The sequence below is a fragment of the Loxodonta africana genome, chromosome 10 (assembly GCF_030014295.1).
Source record: "Loxodonta africana isolate mLoxAfr1 chromosome 10, mLoxAfr1.hap2, whole genome shotgun sequence".
NCBI classification, from domain to species: domain Eukaryota; kingdom Metazoa; phylum Chordata; class Mammalia; order Proboscidea; family Elephantidae; genus Loxodonta; species Loxodonta africana.
This window is the reverse complement of record NC_087351.1, coordinates 62,376,406-62,398,163: the sequence shown is the minus strand read 5'-3', so window position 1 is coordinate 62,398,163 and position 21,758 is coordinate 62,376,406. Positions and strand designations below refer to the sequence as shown.

Genomic DNA, 21,758 nt, shown 5'->3' with positions numbered 1-21,758 from the left:
CCATGAAAAACAAGAGAGGTCTAATCTTTGAGAGCGGGCAGCAGCGCCCGAGCCCTGAAAGAGTGCACCCGACTTGGGGGCGCGGCGGCGCGGCCGGGAGGATGTCGTGTCCGGACCAGGCCTCAGGGCGGCACTCTGGTCCCGTGGCCCGCGCGCTCGGGCGGGCCGCTGGGCGCCGACCCACGCTGGCCGGGAACGTGTCTGCCGGTGACGCAGCCCGGGTGGGGAACGTGGTGCGGCGGCGGCGGCGGCGGCTGCGGCGGCGGCAGCGACGGTACGCGCCTCCGCTGCCTGAGAGAGGACTCGCGGGACAGCGAGCGGGCAGCAGCGACGGCGGCGCAAGATCTAGGTCGGCGGGCGCGCGCCGGAGAGGGGAGGCGGGCGTCGGCGAGAAAGGAGGTCCGGGGCTCGACGCTCAACAAAGAGCGGGGCCGCCCCCTTCAGGTACCGAGCCAGCCCCGGGCCGGGCGAGCGAGAAGGCCAGGTCGGACGGTTCGCGGGCGGCCGGGGAGGGGAAGGGCCGTGGCCGGAACGGGGCTGCGGGGCGCCAGGGACCCTCCAAGGCCCGTGTCTCTCCCGCGGCCCTCGGCGGGGCGGAACGGAAGGGGGCGGGGGCGCGGGCCGCTTGGGGGCTTCGCCCGCGGCGCCGACCCGCCTTCGCTCGTCCCTCACGCAGGCGGAGCTGCGGGCAGAGGCTCCATGTTGGGAAGCGGCGCTACTCGTCCTCTTTAGAGGGAATTGGGGCGCCGCGGGCAGAGCCGACGGGGGCCCGGCCCTGAGCGAAGATGGAGGCCCCGCTGCGGCCCGTCGCGGACATCCTGAGGCGGAACCCGCAGCAGGACTACGAGCTCGTCCAGAGGGTCGGCAGCGGCACCTACGGGGACGTCTATAAGGTGAGGCAGGCCGAGCCCTGGCCTCGAACCAGGTTTTTTTCCCTGCGGTCGGCTGGGTCCGGGAGTAGGGCCAGTTTGGGGCGAAGTATGGCGAGAGCGGAGGATGCCTTAATTGTGGCATCTTGGAGATGAAGCGGCCGGGGTCCTGTTTACTCCGTTCAGACTAGCCTAGATTCATTGCTTGCTCTAATCGTTACCAACAAGCAGATCTACCACACGTTTGAAAACGGTCTTGTTCATTGTGTGTGTGTGGACTTAAGGCTTATTTATCGTATTAAAGGGAGTTTGAATCTACTTACAGTTACACTTACGGGTATTTTATTGTTAGCATAGAAAAGTGCTCCACGGAAGACAGAAGGGGAAGAATATTGACATTCAGACATTTGCATTTATTAGAAAAAAAACCTTGTTAAATGGGTGAATTTGACTGAAAAAAACATTTGAAACCTGCGCCTAAATTTTCACTGTAAGAAAATTAACAGTAGGTCAAAATGACGCGTGTACAAACATTATCCCATGTAGGAAAATGCTTTTCCTGGCAGAAGTTTGATCATTTGTGTCTGGTTGATGATAAAAAGGTGACATAAACGTTCGGATTCTTTTTTCTACTTCAGCATTTTTTCTGTGGGTTTTGTAACATCCCCAAGTCAAAAGTGAATAACTGCCGCTGTCTTTTTATTATGCCCTTTTGTGTTATTTCAGACAAATTATTAGGGTGTGTTATTCGTAATTTAGGATTAAAGCAAACCGAATACCCTGTATCCACAGAAGTCTTGAAGGGTCAATTGGAAAGAGATTGAGATTTCCTTATGCTTTTTGTTCTCTGCTCCAGAAAGATTGCTTTGATACAACTCATATGGATATAAAGGGAAATGTACTTCGAGTTTTGCCACAGCTTTGTTTATTGGATTTGATAGCGATATAGCTGAAATGGCCTTGTTTCTTATGGGTAATTAACCAGTAGACTGACTCCTCTGGAGTATGTTGGTTTGGCACGGATGGTAACACGGAAAGAAAACATCCCAACTTCCTACTTAATCTGCTTTTGTTTAAATTGCTCCCTGTTAATAGTAACAATACAGATACAGTGTGGTGTTGTGACATCTCTACACTGCTTATTCTACTAAGATGAACCGTGATGGATAGGCTTTTTACTGGTTAAACAGATACATGAGTCTTCTATATTAAGCACTGTACTTACCTACGGAGGTGTCATGAGCAAGGTTCCAGCAAAGCAGCTAATAATCACAGAATCCGCATCTTCTTTCTGTGGAATTAGAAGTAGTTAACTTTTAATTGTTTATTATCCATGCAATAGCCAGTTTGTAGAATGATCTTTTAAAAAATGACGTTTCTGTTTGCCTTCTCAGTCCCACTTTTCAGTCATCATTGTATTATGACTCACTCTGTGTCACATGAAGGCAGTTCAGTTCATGTTAATAATAGTAAAAATTCAGTTCTTGTATTTTTTCTCATCTACCTACATCAAGAAAATTTTAATGCAATGTTTTCCCCACAAAGCTCCCTTCCATCTCTTTTCTTTGTTCATATGGTAACTAAAACAACAAGCTGGTGCAGGATTTTATTCTTGCCAGGGAAAGCAAAGGGTTATATTAAAGGGCCAGCTAATACCTGCCTTTCACCCTAGTGCCTCCTTTTCTACATCTTCCAGGGAGAAGATGGAAGAATGCGTATTTACCACTCCCCACCCCACCCCCACACCTGTTCCCCTACACTCGTACTGCCTCACACTTGTAAATATACTCATTTCACACAAGGCCAGCCTCCAATTTCTAAGTGTCCTTAAGACATTCGTGGTGCCTTGTCCTATGTTTTTCTTTGTTCTGATTACTTGGAATCACTTTCCAGCCCCATTTCTACCTGGTGCTATCATACTTGTCCATGAAAGCCTTACTCAGATGCTCCTCCAGGAATCCCCAGCCCCTCCCCTTTACCTTTCCAACCTCATCTGCTACTACTCTCCTCCCTCCCTTATTCTGCTCTGGCCACACTGACCTGCTCCCTGTTCCCTAAGCATAATACATGTCTGACCACCTTTGAGCCTTTGTTCTTGCTATTCTCTCTATTCAGAATGTCTTTACCCGGACGGCCACGTGGCTTGCTCTCTTCCCTCTTTGCTTTTACACCCTTCCCATCTTATTTTCCTACTTTTTATTTTTTGCTCTTATCACGATCTAACATAATGTTCTATTTATTTTTTCTTGCTTATTACCTATCTTAATCCCTTAAAATACTCCACGAGGGCCAGAATTTTTATGTTTTGTTCACTGCTCTAACAGTGCCTAAAATTATACCCAGCACAAAAAACATGCTTTCTAAAACTTTAATGAATGAACAAATGACTATCAATAAGCCTGTCGCTTACTTCTCTGAGCATATACTTACGACATCACGGCACTAAGATAGCATTTAATACCCTGTATGCCTGTTATTTCTATTGTGATAGTCTGTTTGCATATGTATTTTTCCTGCAAATTTCAATTATTTTCTCTGAGAAAAACCTTTCTGGAAAAAACTATTTCATAGCATATCCATTATCAGTGAACTAAGTCCTATAGAAATTTGTCAATTCATGTTTACTCCTTAATGGGCTCAAAAACCCTGTGCATAGATCAAGACGCAGTTGTTCAGACAGAACAAGGGGATAGTGAGTGGTTTCAGGTCAGGAAAGGTGTATGTCAGCGTTGTATCCTTTCACCATACTTATTCAGTCTGTATGCTGAGCAAATAATCCAAGAAGCTTGACTGTATGATTAAGAATGGGGCATCAGGATTGGAGAAGGCTCATTAACAACGTGCATTATGCAGATTACACAACTTTGCTTGCTGAAAAGTGAAGAGGACTTGAAGCACTTACTGATGAAGATCAAAGACCACAACCTTCAGTATGGATTACACCTCAACATAAAGAAAATAAAAATCCTCACAGCTGGACCAATAAGCCACATCATGATAAACGGAGAACAGATTGACGTTGTCAAGGATTTAATTTTACTTGGATCCACAGTCAACACCCGTGGACGCAGCAGTCAAGAAATCAAAACACGCATTGCATTGGGAAAATCTGCAAAGGACCTCTTTAAAGTGTTGAAAAGCAAAGATGTCATCCGGAAGACTAAGGTGCGCCTGACCCAAGCCATGGTATTTTCAGTTGCATCATATGCGTGTGAAAGCTGGGCAATGAATAAGGAAGACCGAAGAATTCATGCCTTTGAATGGTGGTGTTGCCGAAGAATGTTGAGTATACCACGGACTGCCAAAAGAATGAACAAATCTGTCTTGGAAGAAGTACCACCAGAAGTAAGGATGGCGAGACTGCGCCTTACATACTTTGGATGTGTTGTCAGAAGGGATCAGCCCCTGGAGAAGGACATCGTGCTTGGTAAAGTACAGGGTCAGTGGAAAAGAGGAAGACCCTCAACGAGGTGGACTGACACAGTAGTTGCAACAATGGGCTTAAGCATAACGATGATTGTAAGGATGGCGGAGGATCGGGCAGTGTTTTGTTCTGTTGTGTGTTTTGTTCTGTTGTGGGTAGGGTCGCTATGAGTTGGAACTGACTCGATGGCACCTAACAGCAATGACAATGATATGTTTAAAAACAAGTAACATTGAAATTGTAGTGCTGAATTTTTTTTTTTTTCCTGGGGTGATTAGAGTCATTTTGCTGTTTATCACTGTGTCTTTGAGGAACCAAAAATCCAAGGAAGTTTTAGAAGTACTTTCAATTGGTGGCATAAACTAGTAAAATAATCATAGTGAAAAATAATGCTGGTAAGTTAGTTAGAGAAATCTTGTCAAATGGTAACATAAATGATCCCAACATGTTAGTTTTTATTTATTATTTTATCTTAAAAGTAACACATGCTTATGGAAATTCAAACAGTAAAGTAAGGTGCAAAGTGAAGAAAAAGCCTCCCCCCTTTCTACTTTCTTCTCCCGTTCCTATTTGCCTGATTAGCCACTGTTAGTTACTTATATATCTTTCTAGAAATTTTCTGTGGGTACTCAAACATACCCATCATTTGAAATCTACCTGAGAAGACTGTATTGTACTCTTCTGAGAAGAGATACGTGCTACGACTTCTCGCTCTACCTTGCTGTCACTATTCTAGTCAGATATTATCCCCACTATTTTATACTTGGAGTGTCTTAAAAAGCAAGTCCTTCAAAAGAACTACAGCTTTGAGATTGTGAATTATTTTTATGTTTTTCAAAACCACACATTTCTTTCTGAAGCTTCTCTCTTTTCTTAGAATCCCCAAGGGGGAGAGAGCTCAACCTTCAACTACCTGTTCCCTGATTGATAAAAGAAGAGGAACATGAGATTCTTTTAGATAAATGGGATAAATTATTGAGGGCAAGAGCAGGAAATGCTGGAGGGGAAAGAAACACAAAAAAGAAAATGAATGTGGTAGAAGATGGGTGAAGAATTAAATTTCAACTTGGCAGATTTTATTTGTAATTACTGTAAATTTTAAAATCTGCTAACAGGAAAGGGGAAGCCTGGAGATTTAGTATTTCTGTTACCATCTGTTCCACTAGGAACTGGTATAATCACAAAAATTCTAAAAATGTTTTTAAAAAAAAAAAGTGTTTCCAAAAAACACTTTTATAACATTGGAATCCTGATGTTTTTTTTTTTTTTCCCTCTTGATTAGAATGACCAGCATTTTCTGTGGTCATTAAATATTATCAAAAATATAATTTTTAAAGAGTCCACTGAATGAACTTTGCATATTGTCCTTTCGTCATATTTGTTGTTGTTGATTTTGTTTCTCCTGAGTCTCTGTTTTTTTCTTGTATTTTATTTTGATGAGTAGGATAGTTTGTCTCCTTTGTGGTTACCTTATTATTTACCCCTATTTTTCTAAATTTAAACCTAGTTTTTATTTCTTTGTATGGCTGTATCTTCCTCTCCATATGGAAAGTCTAGGATTACATTTCTTAGTCCTTCTTTATTATTTTAATGTTGTCTTTTTTTATATAATAACATCGCTGTTACCCTGTTTTGAGCTTTTTTTTTTTTTTTAATAATCTTGCTTTGTTTTTTTGGATTTCCCTGTCTGGGTTGACTTCTGGTTGCTCTGCCTAGTGTTCTAGTCTTGGGTTGATACCTGATATTATTGATTTTCTAACCAAAGAACTCCCTTTAGTATTTCTTGTAGTTTTGGTTTGGTTTTTACGAATTCCCTCAGCTTGTGTTTATCTGGAAATGTCTTAATTTCACCTTCACACTTAAGAGACAGTTTTGATGGATATATGATTCTTGGCAGGCAATTTTTTTCCATCAGTTTTTTAAATACATCATCCCGTTGCCTTCTTGCCCGCATGGTTTCTGCCGAGTAGTCCGAGCTTATTCTTATTGGCTCTCCTTTGTAGGTGACTTTTTGTTTATCCCTCGCTGCTCTTATGATTCTCTCTTTATCTTTGGTTTTGGCAAGCTTGATTATATGTCTTGGTGACTTTCTTTTAACATCTACCTTAAGTGGAGTTCGATGAGCATCTTGGATAGATATCTTCTCATCTTTCACGATGTCAGGGAGGTTTTCTGCCAATAAATCTCTAACAATTCTCTCTGTATTTTCTGTTATCCCTCCCTATTCTGGTACTCCAATCACTTGTAGGTTATTTCTCTTGATGGAGTCCCACATGATTTTTAAGATTTCTTCATTTTTTTTTTACTTCTTTTATCTGACTTTTCTTCAAATATATTAGTGCCAAGTGATTTATCTTTGAGTTGAGAAATTCTGCCTTCTACTTGCTCAGTTCTGGTCCTCTGACTTTCTACTGAGTTGTCTACTTCTGTAATTTTGTTGTTAATCTTCTGAATTTCTGATTGCTGTCTGTGTGTGCATTTTTTCAGCTTATTAAACTTTTCATTATGTTCCTGAATAATCTTTCTAATTTCTTCAACTGCTGTATCTGTGTGTTCCTTGGCTTGTTCTGCGTATTGCCTCATTTCCTTCCTGATGTCTTGAAGGGTTCTGTATATTAAACTTTTATATTCTGGCTCTGGTAATTCCAGGAATGCACTTTCATCTAGAAAATCCCTGGATTCTTTGTTTTGAGAGCCCGTTGAGGTGATCATGATCTGTTTCTTTATGTGACTCGTTTGGACTCTTGTCTCCGAGCCATCTATAGGTTATTGTATTAGTTTATGCTTGCTTACTGTGTTGTAGCTTCTTGCTTTGTTTTGTTTTGATATACCCAAATGGGTTGCCTGAGTGAGCTAGCTTGATTATTTTTGTGTTTGAAGCTCTGACGTCCTGTCCCCAGATGGCTAGAGCTGTTTTCAGGTATATCAGTCTAGGAGTCCATTCACTTTTCTTGCATGAATTCAGCTCAGGTTTCCAGGTAGCTGATCATCAAGTGTGTGACACAGGCTCTGTCCTATAGTCTTAGAGGCGCAGGGGTAATTGGTGTGTATACCGGTATCTGATTGCAGCAGGGGGTCACATTCTGAACAAGGCAGGGGGCTGAGAACCGACCCCCAAGTGTCTCTGAGGAAAGTGCATCTCTGTTCCCTAGAGCGTGCAGGTGGGTCGGTTCTGCAGAGGGACAATGGGCACCCAAAGTTTTTGGTTGTAAGGACTGGGAGGTACCAGTTATCTTTGGACCACTGTCACCGGCGGTTGGGTGACCTGAGTGGAACTACCAGTCCTTAGGTCCCTGATGTGGGTAGGTGAGGACCTTGTTTAATAGGCAAAGTTATGTCACACATCAAACACCCACCTCTCCACTGCACAGCTGAAACAGTTGGAATCTGCCAACAAAAGGGCCTATTCTCCTGAAGTAGGCCCACACAGGTCCATGCAGATGAGAAAGGTGCTCAAAGTCCATGGACCGTTTATGCCTGGACAGGAGCTGCTTCTGTCTTGAGCTCCCTAGGTTAGTGGAGCTAGCAAATTATCTTTTCCCCCAGTTGCAAATTTTTTCCTTCTCCAAGGCCAGAAGGATGGCTCTAGGTGCTCAACAGTGCCTGTCTCAGGCCCAGGGAATTTAGCCGCTAAAGCTGGATTGGTGGAGAGGCGTGGTAAAATATACGCAAGTACTTAACTTTTGCCGAGAGCGCCTTTCTTCTCAGGTTCTGGAGGTGTGAGTAGGCTGCATGGCTGGCTGCTTCTCCCTGAGGAAACTGCGGCCGAATGCTAGTACCACCCCACCACCACTGCCACCCCGGGAATGGTGCCAGAGGGCTCCCTGCGATTCAGGACCGGTAACTCCTCCCGATTCTGAAGGGTCTCTTCCTTCCCCTGCCCCTCAGTTCGTTTTCTAAGTTTGCCTTTGAAGCTCAGGGCTACCAGCTTGTCATAAATATACTCGTTTCACTTGTTGTTTTGGGTCTTCGTTGTAATGAGGGCTCGCCAGAAGTGTCTGTCTGTTCTACCGTCTTGGCTCCGCCTCCACTGAATGAACTTTGATTTAGTTAATCATTCTAAGTTTCATGTTTATTTCCAGTTTTTTAAGTTGTTTTGCAATTACATGTAATGCTATGATTTTTGTAGAAATCTTTTTCATGTAGTCTTTTCTCCTTTTTGCAGTCGTGTAGGTGGTGGATAACTTGGTCTGCTGTAGTGAATCCCTCCTGTGGAATTCTGTGTCCTCTACCTTCTCTACTTCTAAGCCTAGAGTCACAATTGTAGAATGGCTTTAGGCACTTTAAAGTATATCCTGGGATTCCATTGTATAGAGACAAAGGTTGATACAGCACAACACTTCTGTAAGAATGCATTCCTTTAAAAAATATTTATTGAGTGCCCTCTGTATAATAGGGTATGGGGTTGCAAACACGAGAAAGAAAGTCCACTGTTTTAATAAGGAGCATATAATTTAGTCAGGAGAACAAGACATAGTGAACAGTCATAATTTGGTAAGTGCTGTAGAAGAGAAACTACATGGAATCAAAGAGGAAGAAATGCCCAACTCTGTCTTTATTGGGGTTTGGGAAAGGGAGGAGAGGAGAGGGATTTATGACATGGACCAGGATGATTCACAGAGTAGGTGACTTTAAAAGAATACCAGGTAGTTTCCAGGTGGGTGCGATAGGGGAAGATACTCCAGGCAATGGGAATAGTTTGTGCAAATATGTGGAGACAGAAACCATGATGAGTTTGAGGGATCTGCATTTGCATTCTAGGTTGGTATGACCAAAGCCTGGGAGAGATGCCATAGATTGAGAACAGTCTATTTTGTGGTACGAAAGGTACAAATAATGGACCTTGTATGCCATGCCAAAGAATTTGGGCTTTGTCCTGTAGCCTGAGGAAACACTTTAAGGTAGACTCTCTTGTGGTGTAGAGGGTGGATTGGGTAAAGTGGCTGCAAGTATAGAGACCAATTATTGAATAATCCAGATGTGAGTTTATACAAGCCCAGATTTAGGCACAAGTGCAGGAGATGAGAGGAAGGGGGTGAATTTGAGTCATATTTAGGAGATGATCAAAAATACTTGGTGTTGATGAGTGAAAACAGGTAATTGATGGCATATATCATTTCTGGCTTGGGTAACTGCATTGGTGCCATCAACAAAGCTAGAAAACACTATATTCATGGGTTCTGGTTCTTGTGTGTGGTTTTGGACATGTGTTGCATAGATGGATATGTCTAATAAGTAGTAGGAAATACAACTATGGCTTAAGAGCTCTGGACTGGGGATGCAGGTTTGGGAGTTATCATCACTTTCTGGGGTGGTAACCAAAGTATAGGTGAGGTCACCCAGTGAGCGCTCATAGGAGAGTTGAGGAGACACTGTAGTCTCAGGGGGCTGGCATAAGACGATGATATATTGAAGATATCCGAGAAGAAACTGAGAGATATGAGGAAGTTCTTTTCACAGAAACCAAGAGTTACAAGAGTCATCTATTATCTCTTGCCTCCGTGCTTATTCCCTTCCCCTCTGACTTCGATGCGAAGAGCGGATTGACCTCCCCAAAATGTAAATCTGAAGTTTTGTGTCACTCTTTCTGTATTCCCCTTGTCCAAAGAATAAAATCTTTAGAATAACATGACTTTTAGGGCCCTGCACATCCTGACACTCACCATACTGAACTTATTTCATTTCCTCATATGCACTCTACTTTCTCTTTCAGGTATTGGCAGATACTATTTTCTTTTCCTAGCACAACCTTTGTCTTTTTCCTCTTCATCTATCTTCTGTTCTTCAGGTATCTGTTTAAACATGGCACTTTCAGGGAACCCTTTTCTATCCCTTCGATTAGATCATATCTATCTGCTGTATGTTTTTATAGTTCTTTATATTTGTCATGATACTTATCACTCATCATTGTTGCTTTTCAGTCTTTCTCCTAGAATCAATAATGAGAACAGGGACCTTGTGTTTACCATTGAATCAGCTAGGCTAGCCTAGTGCCTAGCATATAGTATGTGCTCAGTAAATGTGTTGAAGGCGTGAGCAATATAGTGATCCTGTAAGTAAGGAATAGAAAGGGTTCATTAAGATCGTAACAGTTGTGTGAATGGTGAGGAAGTAGAAGGAATACAGATTTCCTTGAAGCAGCTTAGCTGTGATGGGAACAAGAAATAAGGCACACAAAATGTTTCTTCCCCTGTTTCTGTTTTTCTTCCCTCGAGACTGATTACAGCATTCAGTTATCATTCTTTAAGTTTGTCTTATTACTCAAGTGACCAAAGAGGGTTGCCGAGTTTAGAAAAAGAAATCAAGAAATTCCTTAGAGAAGGAAATGAAGAGAGAGAATTGGAGAGAAGTTGAGAATTTAGAAAGGAGATAAAAAGCAAAAACTTAGGATGGGATTGACTTGGTAAGGAATAAATGCAAGCCCTTCTCCCTTTCCTCCCTTCTTCCCTTCTCCTTCACTTTTCTTGTATCTAAACTGCAGCCTCTTTTATTGATTCCCAGCCCCAGTAATTCTCCTGTGACCATGGTTGAAGGACACTGATGAATGGGGAGCTGGAATAGAGAACCGGGATGACAGGACACAAAGGATTACTCAACAGTCAGTAGATACTGATTGCCTCGTATGTGCCAGGGACTGTTCTAGGGCCTTGGGATACAAGTGGACAAAGTAGAGGGGCACGGGGCAGGGGGCAGGGAGAAAGACAATAAGCAGTAAATAAGTTATGTAAAATGTTAGAAGGCAATTAAAGATACGGAAAAAAGAGGAAGTCAATCAGAATAAGGGGAGATCAGGAATGCCGGAGTGGCATGGGAGAAGCAAGTTGGGGAGTTATGTAAGAAAGGTCAAATTAGGCCTCATGGAAAGATTAGATTTGAGCAAAGACTTGAAGGAGGTGAGTTAGCCAAGTGGATAGCTGGGTAATCAGAGAAAGTCTTAATTTCTCTCTATCTTGTTGAATCACCTGAACCTGACTCCACAGCCAAATTGTAAACTTACAGCAGGAATTAGAGCTAAGACACAAACGTTCTGATCAGCACATCGCATCAACTGGTGCAGGACCACAGGTTATTGTGATTTTTAATTAATTAGGCTCAGCAGTTGGATGTAGGTTACCAATTCCTCTTTTTTTTTTTTTTTTGATTTTTATTGTACTTTAAGTGAAAGTTCACAAATCAAGTCCGTCTCTCACACAAAAACCTATATACACCACGCTACACACTCCCAGTTGCTCTCCCCCTAATGAGACAGCCTGCTCCCTCCCTCTAGTCTTTCCTTTCCCGTCCATTTTGATAGCTTCTAACCCCCTCTACCCTCCCATCTCCCCTCCAGGCAGGATATGCCAACACAGTCTCAAGTGTCAACCCAATCAAAGAAGCTCACTCCTCACCAGCACCCCTCTCCAACCCATTGTCCAGTCCAATCCCTATCTGAAGAGCTGGCCCCAGGAATGGTTCTTATCTGGGTCCAACTGAAGGTCTGGGGCCAATGACCACTGGGGTCCTACTAGTCTCAGTCAGACCATTAAGTCTGGTCTTATGAGAATTTGGGGCCTGCATCCCACTGCTCTCGCTCCCTCAGGGGTTCTCTGTTGTGTTTCCTGTCAGGGCAGTCATCGGATATAGCCGGACACCATCTAGTTCTTCTAGCCTCAGGCTGATGTAGTCTCTGGTTTCTGTGGTCCTTTCTGTCTGTTGGGCTTGTAATTACCTTGTGTCCCTGGTGTTCTTCATTCTCCTTTGCTCCAGGTGGGTTGAAACCAATTGATGCATCTTAGATGGCCGCTTGCTAGTATTTAAGACCGGAAACGCCACTCTCCAATGTGGGATGCAGAATGTTTTCTTAATAGATTTTATTAGGCCAATTGACTTAGATGTCCCCTGAAACCATATTCCCCAAGCCCCCACCCCTGCTACGCTGGCCTTCGAAGCATTCAGTTTATTCCGGAAACTTCTCTGCTTTTGGTTTAGTCCAGTAGTGCTGACTTCTCCTATGTTGTTCTTATCTACCATCTAATTAGTGAAAACCCCTCTCTCCCTCCCCACCCTCGTAACCATCAAAGAATATTTTCTTCTCTGTTTAAACTATTTCTGAAGTTCTTTTACTAGTGGCCTTATACAATATTTGTCCTTTTGCAACAGACTAATTTCACAATGCCTTCCAGATTCCTCCATGTTATAAAATGTTTCACAGATTCATTACTGTTCTTTATTGATAAGTAGTATTCCATTGTGTGAATATACCATAATTTATTTATCCATTCATCCATTGATGGGCACCTTGGTTGCTTCTATCTCTTTGCTGTTGTAAACAGTGCTGCAGTGAACATGGTGTGCATATATCTGTTCATGTAAAGGCTCTTATTTCTCTAGGATATATTCCAAGGAGTAGGACTGCTGGATCATATGGTAGCTCTATTTCTAGCTTTTTAAGGAAGCGCCAAATGGATTTCCAAAGTGGTTGTACCATTTTACATTCCAACCAGCAGTGTATAAGTGTTCTAGTTTCTCCACAACCTCTCCAACATTTATTGTGTTTTTTGGATTAATGCCAGCCTTGTTGGAGTGAAATGAAATCTCATTGTAGTTTTGATTTGCATTTCTCTAATGGCTGATGATCGTGAGCATTTCCTCATGTATCTGTTAGCTACCTGAATGTCTTCTTTAGTGAAGTGCCTGTTCATAACTTTTCCCCATTTTTTAACAGGGTAATTTGTCCTTTTTGTAGTTGAGTTTTTAGAGTATCATGTAAATTTTAGAGATCAGGTGCTGATCAAAAATGTCATAGCTAAAAACTTTTTCCCAATCTGTAGGTAATCTTTTTACTCTTCTGGTGAAGTCTTTGGATGAATGTAGGTGTTTGATTTTTAGGAGCTCCCAGGTATCTGCTTTCTCTTCTGCATCGTTAGTAATGTTTTGTATACTCTTTATGCCATGAATTAGGGATCCTAGTGTTGTCCCTATTTTTTTTTCCATAATCTTTATCATTTTAGATTTTATATTTAGGTCTTTGATCCATTTTGGCTTAATTTTTGTGCATGGTATGAGCTATAGGTCTCGTTTCATTTTTTTGCAGATGGATATCCAGTTATGCCAGCTCCATTTGTTAAAAGACTGTCTTTTCCTCCATTTAACTGACTCTGGGCCTTTGTCAAATATTAGCTGCTCATATGTGGATGGATTTATGTCTGGATCCTCAATTCAGTTCCCTTGTTCTGTGTATCTGTTGTTGTACCAGTACCAGGCTGTTTTGGCTACTGTGGCGGAATAATAGTTTCTAAAATCAGTTAGAGTTAGGCCTCCCACTTTGTTCTTCTTTTTCACTAATGCTTTACTTACCTGGGGCCTCTTTCCCTTCCATATGAAGTTGATAATTTGTTTCTCCATCTCATTAAAAAATGTCTTTGGAATTTGGATCGGAATTGCATTGTATCTATAGGTCGCTTTTGATGGAATAGACGGTTTTACAACGTTGTCTTCCTGTCCATGAGCAAGGTATGTTTTTCCACTTAGGTCTCTTTTGGTTTGTTCCAGCCGTGTTTTGTAGTTTTCTTTCTATAAGTCTTTTACATCTCCGGTAAGATTTATTCCCAAGTATTTCACCCTCTTGGAGGCTACTGTAAATGGTACTGATTTGGTGATTTCCTCTTCGATGTTCTTTTTGTTGGTGTAGAGGAATCCAACTGTTTTTTGTATGTTTATCTTGTATCCTGATAATCTGCCGAACTCTTCTATTAGTTTCAGTAGTTTTCTGGAGGATTCCTTAGTGTTTTTTTTGTGTATAAGATCATGTCATCTGCAAATAGAGATACTTTTACTTCTTCCTTATCAGTCTGGATGCCCTTTATTTCTTTATTTAGCCTAATTGCTCTCTCTAGGACCTCCAGCACGATGTTGTATACGAGTGGTAATAAAGGGCATCCTTGTCTGGTTCCCGATCTCAAGGGGAATGCTTTCAGTCTCTCTCCATTTAGGATCATGTTGGCTATCGGCTTTGTATAAATGCCCTTTATTATATTGAGGAGTTCTTCTTTTCATATTTTGGTGAGAGGTTTTTTTTTTTTTTGTCATGAATGGGTGTTGAACTTTGTGAAATACGTTTTCTGCATCGATTGATAAAATCATGTGATTCTTGTCTTTTGTTTTGTTCATATGGTGGATTACATTAATTGTTTTTCTAATGTTGAAGCATCCCTGCATACCTGGTATGAATTCCACTTGGTCGTGGTGAATTATTTTTTTGATATGTTGTTGAACTCTATTGGCTAGAATTTTGTTGAGGATGCTTGCATCTAAGTTCATGAGGGATGTAAGTGTGTAAGTTTCTTTGTGGTGCCTTTACCTGGTTTTGGCATCAGGGGTATGGTGGCTTCATAGAATGAGTTTGGGAGTATTCTGTCCTTTTGTATGCTCTGAAATACCTTTAGTAGTAGTGGTGTTAACTCCTCTCTGAAAGTTTGGTGGAAACTCTGCAGTGAAGCCATCAGGCCAGAGCTTTTTTCCTTGGGAGTTTTTTGATTACCTCTTCAATCTCTTCTTTTGTTATGGGTCTATTTAGTTGTTCTACCTCTGTTTGTGTTAGTTTAGGTAGCTAGTGTGTTTCTTGGAATTCATCCGTTTGTTTTAGGTTTTCAAATTTGTTAGAGTACAATTTTTCATAGTAATCTGTTATGATTCTTTTAATTTCAGTTGGGTCTGTTGTAATATCGCCAGTCTCATTCCTTATTTGGGGTATTTGCTTCCTCTCCTGTTTTACTTTTGTAAGTTTGGCCAATGGTTTATCAATTTTTTTAATTTTTTCAACCAACCGACTTTTTGTCTTGTTAATTCTGTGGATTGTTTTTCTGTTTTCTATTTCACTTAATTCTGCTCTAATTTTTATTATTTGCTTTCTTCTGGTGCCTGAGGGTTTCTTTTGTTGCTCTCTATCTATTAGTTCAAGTTGTAGGGATAATTCCTTGATTTTGGCCCTTTCCTCTTTTTGTATGTCTGCATTTATTGATATAAATTGACCTCTTGAGTACTGCTTTAGCTGTGTCCCAAAGGTTCTGATAGGAAGTGTTTTCATTCTCATTGGATTCTATGAATTTCTTTATTCCATCCTTAATGTCTTTTATAACCCAGTCTTTTTTGAGCAGGGTATTGTTCAGTTTCTAAGTGTTTCATTTCTTTTCCCCGCTTTTTCTGCTTTTGATTTCTACTTTTGTGGCCTTATGGTCAGAGAAATGCTTTGTAATATTTCAGCATTTTGGATTCTGCTAAGGCTTGCTCTATGTCCTAATATGTGGTCTATTCTAGAGAATGTTCCATGTGCCCTAGAAAAGAAAGTATACTTGATTGCTGTTGGGTGGAGTGTTCTGTATATGTCTGTAAGGCCAAATTGGTTCATTGTGGCATTTAGATCTTCCATATCTTTATTGAGCTCCTTTCTGGATAGCCTGTCCTTCATTGAAAGTGGTGTATTGAAGTCTGCTACTGTAATTGTGGAACTGTCTATCTCACTTTTCAATGCTGTTAGAGTTTGTTTTATGTATCTTGCAGTCCTATCGTTGGGTGCATAAATATTTAATATGGTTATATCCTCCTGGTGTATTGTCCACTTCATCATTATATAATGTCCTTCCTTATTGTTTGTGGTGGATTTAACTTTAACGTCTATTCTGTCAGAAATTAATATTACCACTCCTGTTCTTTTTTGATTGTTGTTTGCTTGATATATATTTTTTCCATCCTTCAAGTTTTGTTTAGTTTGTGTCTCTAAGTCTAAGGTGTGTCTCTTGTAGGCAGCATATAGACAGATCATGTTTTTTTATCCATTTTGCCACTCTCTGTCTCTTTATGGGTGCATTTAGTCCATTTACATTCATTGTAGTTATGGATAGGCATGAATAGTCCTGTCATTTTGATGTCTTTTTGTTGTAGACAGTTTCTTTTTCCCACTTAATTTTTTGACTGAGTAGTTTATCTTTATGTATTATCTTTTCCTCTTATTGGTTGTTTTTGATTTTGTTTCTGCTGAGCCTCTATTTTTTTCTTGTATTTTATTTTGATGTGTAGGGTAGTATGTCTCCTTTGTGGTCACTGTAATATTTACTCCTGTTTTTCTAATTTTCAACGTGGCTTTTGTTTCTTTATATCGCCTTGTCTTTCTCTCTGTACGAAAGATCTGTGACATTACTTAGTCCCTCTTTATTGTTTTGATGTTGTCTTCTTTTATATAACATCGCTGTTTCCCTGTTTTGAGCTTTTTTTTTCTCTTTTTTTGTCTTGATTTATTTTTGTGATTTCCCTTTCTTGGTTGACGTCTGATTGCTCTGTCCAGTGTTCTGGTCTTCAGTTGATACCTAGTATTGATTTTCTAATCAAAGAACTCCCTTCAGTGTTTCTTTTAGCTTTGGTTTGGTTTTTATGAATTCCTTAAACTTCTGTTTATCTGGAAGTGTCCTAATTTCACATTCATATTTGAGAGATAATTTTTTCGGATATATGATTCTTGGCTTGCAATTTTTTTTCCTTGAATGCTTTATATAAGTCATCCCATTGCCTTCTTGCCTGCATGGTTTCTGCTGAGTAGTCCAAGCTTATTCTTATTGACTCTCCTTTGTAGGTGGCTTTTCATTAACCCTAGCTGCTCTTAAAATTCTTTATCTTTGGTTTTGGCAAGTTTGATTATGTCTCGGTGACTTTCTATTAAAATCTACCTTACGTGGAGTTCAGTGAGCATCTTGGATAGATATCTTGTCATCTTTCACGATATCAGGGAAGTTTTCTGTGAAAAAATCTTCAAAAATTCTCTCTGTATTTTCTGTTATCCCTCCCTGTTCCGGTACCCCAATCACTCGTAGGTTATGTCTCTTGATAGAGTCCCACATGATTCTTAAGGTTTCTTCATTTTTTTTTTTTAATTCTTTTATCTGCGTTTTCTTCAAATATATTGGTGCCAAATGCTTTATCTTCAAGTTCACTAATTCTGCCTCCCACTTGCTAAATTCTGCTCCTCTGACTTTCTATGGTGTTGTCTACCTCTGTAATTTTATTGTTAATCTTCTGAATTTCTGATTGCTGTCTGTCTATGGATTTTTCCAGCGTATTATATTTTTCATTATGTTCATGAATAACCTTTTTAATTTCTTCAACTGCTTTATCTGTGTGTTCTTTGGTTTGTTCTGCATATTGCCTGATTTCCTTTCTAATGTCTTGAAGGGTCTGTGTATTAATCTTTTGTATTCTGCATCTGGGAATTCCAGGAAGGCAGTTTCATCTAGAAGATCCCTTGATTCATTCTTTTGAGAGCTTGTTGAATCGATCATGGTCTGTTTCTTTATGTGATTTGGTATTTACTGTTGTCTGCGAGCCATCTGTAAGTTATTGTATTTGTTTATTTTATGTTTGCTTACTGTATCCTAGCTTCTTGCTTTGCTTTGTTTTGTTTTGATATACCCAACTGGGTTACTTGAGTGAGCTAGCTTGATTATTTTCACCTTGAAGCTCTGACGTCCTGTCACCAGATGGCTAGAGCTGTTATCAGGTATATCAGTCTAGGAGTCCATTCACTTTTCTTGTATAAATTCAGCTCAGGTTTCCAGGTAGCTGCTCATCAAGTGTGTGGCACAGGCTCTGTCCTACAGTCTTAGAGGAGCAGGGTTGATTGGTGTAGTACCAGTATCTGGTTGCAGCATGGGGTCATACCCTGAACAAGGCATGGGCTGAGAATCATCCCCCATGTGTCTCTGAAGAAAACGCATCCCCTGTTCCCTACAGCATACAGATGGGTGGGTTCTGCAGACAGACCATGGGCACCCAAAGTTTTTGGTTGTAGGGACTGGACTGGGAGGTACCAGTTATCCCTGGACCCCTTTGTGGGCAGCAGGGTGACCTGAGTGGAGCCCCTAGTCCTTAGGCCCCTGATGTGGGTAGGTGAGGACCCTGCTTAACTGGCAAAGTGGTGTCAAATATCAAATACCCACCTCTCCACCGCACAGCTGAAGCAGTTGTAGTCTGCCAACAAGGACATATTCTCCTGAAATAAGCCCACACGGGTCCATGCAGGGGGGAAAGGTACTCAAAATCCACGGACCGTTTATGCCTGGACAGAAGCCACTTCTGTCCTGTGCCCCCCAGGTTAGTGGAGCTGGCAAATTATCTTTTTCCCCAGCTGCAAATTTATTTCTTCTCCAAGGCCAGGAGGATGGCTCTAGGCACTCAGCAGTTCTTATCTCAGGCCCAGGGAAATCAACAGCCGCTGAAGCTGGCTTGGGGGCGGGGGACATGTTAAAATATACGCAAGTACTTAGCTTTTGCCGAGAGCACCATTCTCCTCTGGTTCTGGAGGTGTGAGTAGGCTGTGTGGCTGGCTGCTTCTCCCTGAGGAAACTGCGGCTGAAGGCTAGTACCAGCCCGCCACCCACTCCCAGGAATGGTGCCTGAGGGCTCCCGGTGATTCAGGTCTGGTAACTCCTCTCCACTTCTGAACTGTCTCTTCCTCCCCTGCTGCACAGTTCGTTTTCTAACTTTGCCTTTGATATTCAGGGCTCCTAGCTTGTCGTAAATACACTCATTTCCTTTGTTTTTCCAGGTCTTTGTTCTAAGAGGGCTTGCCAGAAGCATCTGTCTATTCTGCCATCTTGGCCCCGCCTCCCTGTGTTTAAATTTTTTCTTAAATTCTTTTAATAGTGGTCTTATACAATATTTATACTTTTAAGTTAGCAGATATCTTCCTGAAAATTTTTTCATTAGTGATTATGTTAAATATTACATGAAGTTATTGTCAATATAAAATGTTTTATTAGGATGCAGTGTTATTACCATTGTGTATGTTTACTGTTTTGTAAGTCATTTGGTTAAAATCTTATTATTTATTTTTCTTACTGTTCATAAGTAGGCTTATTTTTTGACGGCCTAGAGGGAAAAAAAAGCCTTTCTGAAAGTGAATGTGAAGCTCTGAACCATGACAGGGGAGAAATTATTTTAAAACTCATTACTACTGTCGCAGGAATGTTGTGAAAACTATAAAAGAAGTCTTTAAAGTACTTCCAGCTTGGTGAAGATAGTCATAAAACAGTCCTTTACGCTAGCTAGTGCTGGTGGTGTAATGGTTAAGAGTTCGACTGCTACGGAAAAGGCCGGCATATCAAATATACCAGCCACTCCTTGGAAACTCTGTGGGGCAGTTCTCCTCTGCCCTATAGGGTTGCTATGAGTCCGAACTGATTCTAGGGTACCTAACAACAACAACATCATCACTAGTGCAGATATATAAGTTCCAGTTCTAAATTGACTTGTGGGTAGTCTCAACCTTGGGCTTACAATGCGTCTAGTATTGTGGTTCTTTTTATTATATTTACATGAGTTCAGCATTTTCACTTTAACCATCGTTTTGAGTGTTTTTGATGAGAACGAATGGCATAGAATGTAGATTGACTTAGGATTTTTGTTTGTTAGTTTTGCTTTCAAAATTTATAAAGAGGTTTCACTACTGAACTTTAAATTGTGGTTTCAGACCAAATACACAGGAAGAGAAACAGGAAGCCTATTAACAAGTGATACTTGTGTTTTTAGGGATTCCTTATCAATTTGAAAACTTAGTCCAAGATCAGATAAGTTGTAGCAGATACTTCCACTTTGGCGGTATTGGACTACTTTGAGCAATTGTACATTTTAAAGTGTTATTAGAAGACTGTTACTGCTTTCCAGTTATGTGAAGTACTATTTAAGTTGAAGGAAAGAGATAATGCTCTGAAAAGGGCAGGATGAATTTAGGCCTAATGTAATTCTCTTTCTGTTAAATATCGTCTCCTCCTGAGATTTTGCGAAGATGATGTGGGAAGCCAGCCTGATAGCCAGGCCTGTCCTTGGAAGTGTTCAGGCTCATGGTGAGTCATATCGGCCCCCACCTTCCAACATCTTTATAAAAATGAAATAGGATTAAAATGACTAAGAGTGACTAATGTTTATATAGGCCTTTCATAATCAGTATATTACTTGTTTCTCACAATAATTCTATGAAGTAGGTAGAATAGATGACACTATAATGTCCGTTTTACCCAAGAAGAAGCTTTTTTCTCTAGGTTTTATTGTTAATAGGTGGCACCATAGGGACTGGAATCCACGCCTTGACTCCACAGTCTCAGCTTCTTGCAGTATACCAGGCCAGCTCAGGACTACGTCTTTTAATTTACCACTATACACACAGCACTTAACTCATTGCCTAGTGCCTAGTAAACTGTATACAGATTACAGTCAGAATAGGCTTGGCAGCCTCATCCCTGTGCTGAGTGGTAAGAGATTTTATGGACTGATTTGTGTATGCATATAAACTTCAAGTCTCAGCACCAGTTTTCTGAGGCACTTCTTCCTGGTTATTTCCCTGGTCATTACTCTTACCTTCATTATTTTCCACATTGTAGTCCAGACTTGATTTGTCTGTACTCTAGGGAGGACTTTGCTAATAGCCACCCTCCAGTGCAAATAACTAAAAGCAGAAACACCCTTGATTTCTGGTCATTGGATACCCTTCCTGCTGTGCCTTCTCTTATCTGGAAGAACTTTAAATTTCTGGTTATCATTACCTAGATTAACTGAGTCCCTTAGACTGTGTTCTGTAACACCATTATAAATTGAAGAAAATGCTAGTACTTCTGTTTGCCTCTGTCTTATTGAAGGTAAACAGGGCTTCCTGAGAAGGATTGTGACTTCCAACTTTGTCTTCTGAACCACCGTGTTACTTCTCATACATATTCACCTCCCCCCCTTTTTTTAGATGCCTTGTACCTTCTTCTTCCCCCTTTTTAGCCCTTCCTTTTCCCAAAATTAGAAAGAATCCAGTGCAAGCATAACTTAATATATTTTAAAAGATGTAACTTTCAATGAATTACTAATAACTTCTGCATTTTAAGCTTTTTTGCTTTTAATTATAATAGAGGTTGGAGATGCTGTGTCTCTTATCAGATTTCTCCAGATCCTAATATTCTTTCTGCAGTAGCATAGATCCGTGCATAGGACTCTCCATCCTGACTTTGCCTCTCCCTTCCTTGCCTCCCTCACCATAGGTAGTCTTTTTTGCTACCTTTTACTTTTAAAATACAGTTTAAGTAATATATGTTCATTTTAGAAGACACTAATATAGGAGTAAGTGAGAAATTGCCTGTGTCTTCTTTACCAAGAGACACATATTGCTGCTTCCATGGATGTTGATTGTTGATCCAAGCAGAATGAAATTGTTGATAATTCAGTTTTTCTCCAGTTATCATGATATTGTTTATTGGTCCAGTTGTGACAATTTTTGTTTTCTTCATGATTGAGCATAATCTGTGCTGAAGGCTGTAGTAGTCTTTGACCTCCATTAGTAAGTGCTTTAAGTCATCTCTGTTTTCAGTAAGCAAGGTTGTGTCATCTGCATATTACAGGTTGTTAATGACCCTTCATATAGCCTGGCTTCTCAGATTATTTGTTCAGCATACAGATTGAAT

At 40.8% G+C, this 21,758-nt stretch overlaps 1 protein-coding gene across 2 annotated transcripts in view; it reads left to right on the top strand.

The window, feature by feature from the left end:
- The first annotated feature begins 314 nt into the window (after nt 1-314).
- MAP4K5 (mitogen-activated protein kinase kinase kinase kinase 5) overlaps nt 315-21,758 on the top strand; it is a 142,767-nt gene continuing 121,323 nt past the window's right edge. For both annotated transcript variants that reach the window (XM_064292453.1, XM_010588626.3), the window contains exons 1-2: nt 315-444; nt 677-893. In XM_064292453.1, coding sequence (XP_064148523.1) covers nt 786-893 — 108 coding nt within the window. In that variant the 5' untranslated portion in view covers nt 315-444; nt 677-785. The remainder of the gene's footprint in view (nt 445-676; nt 894-21,758) is intronic.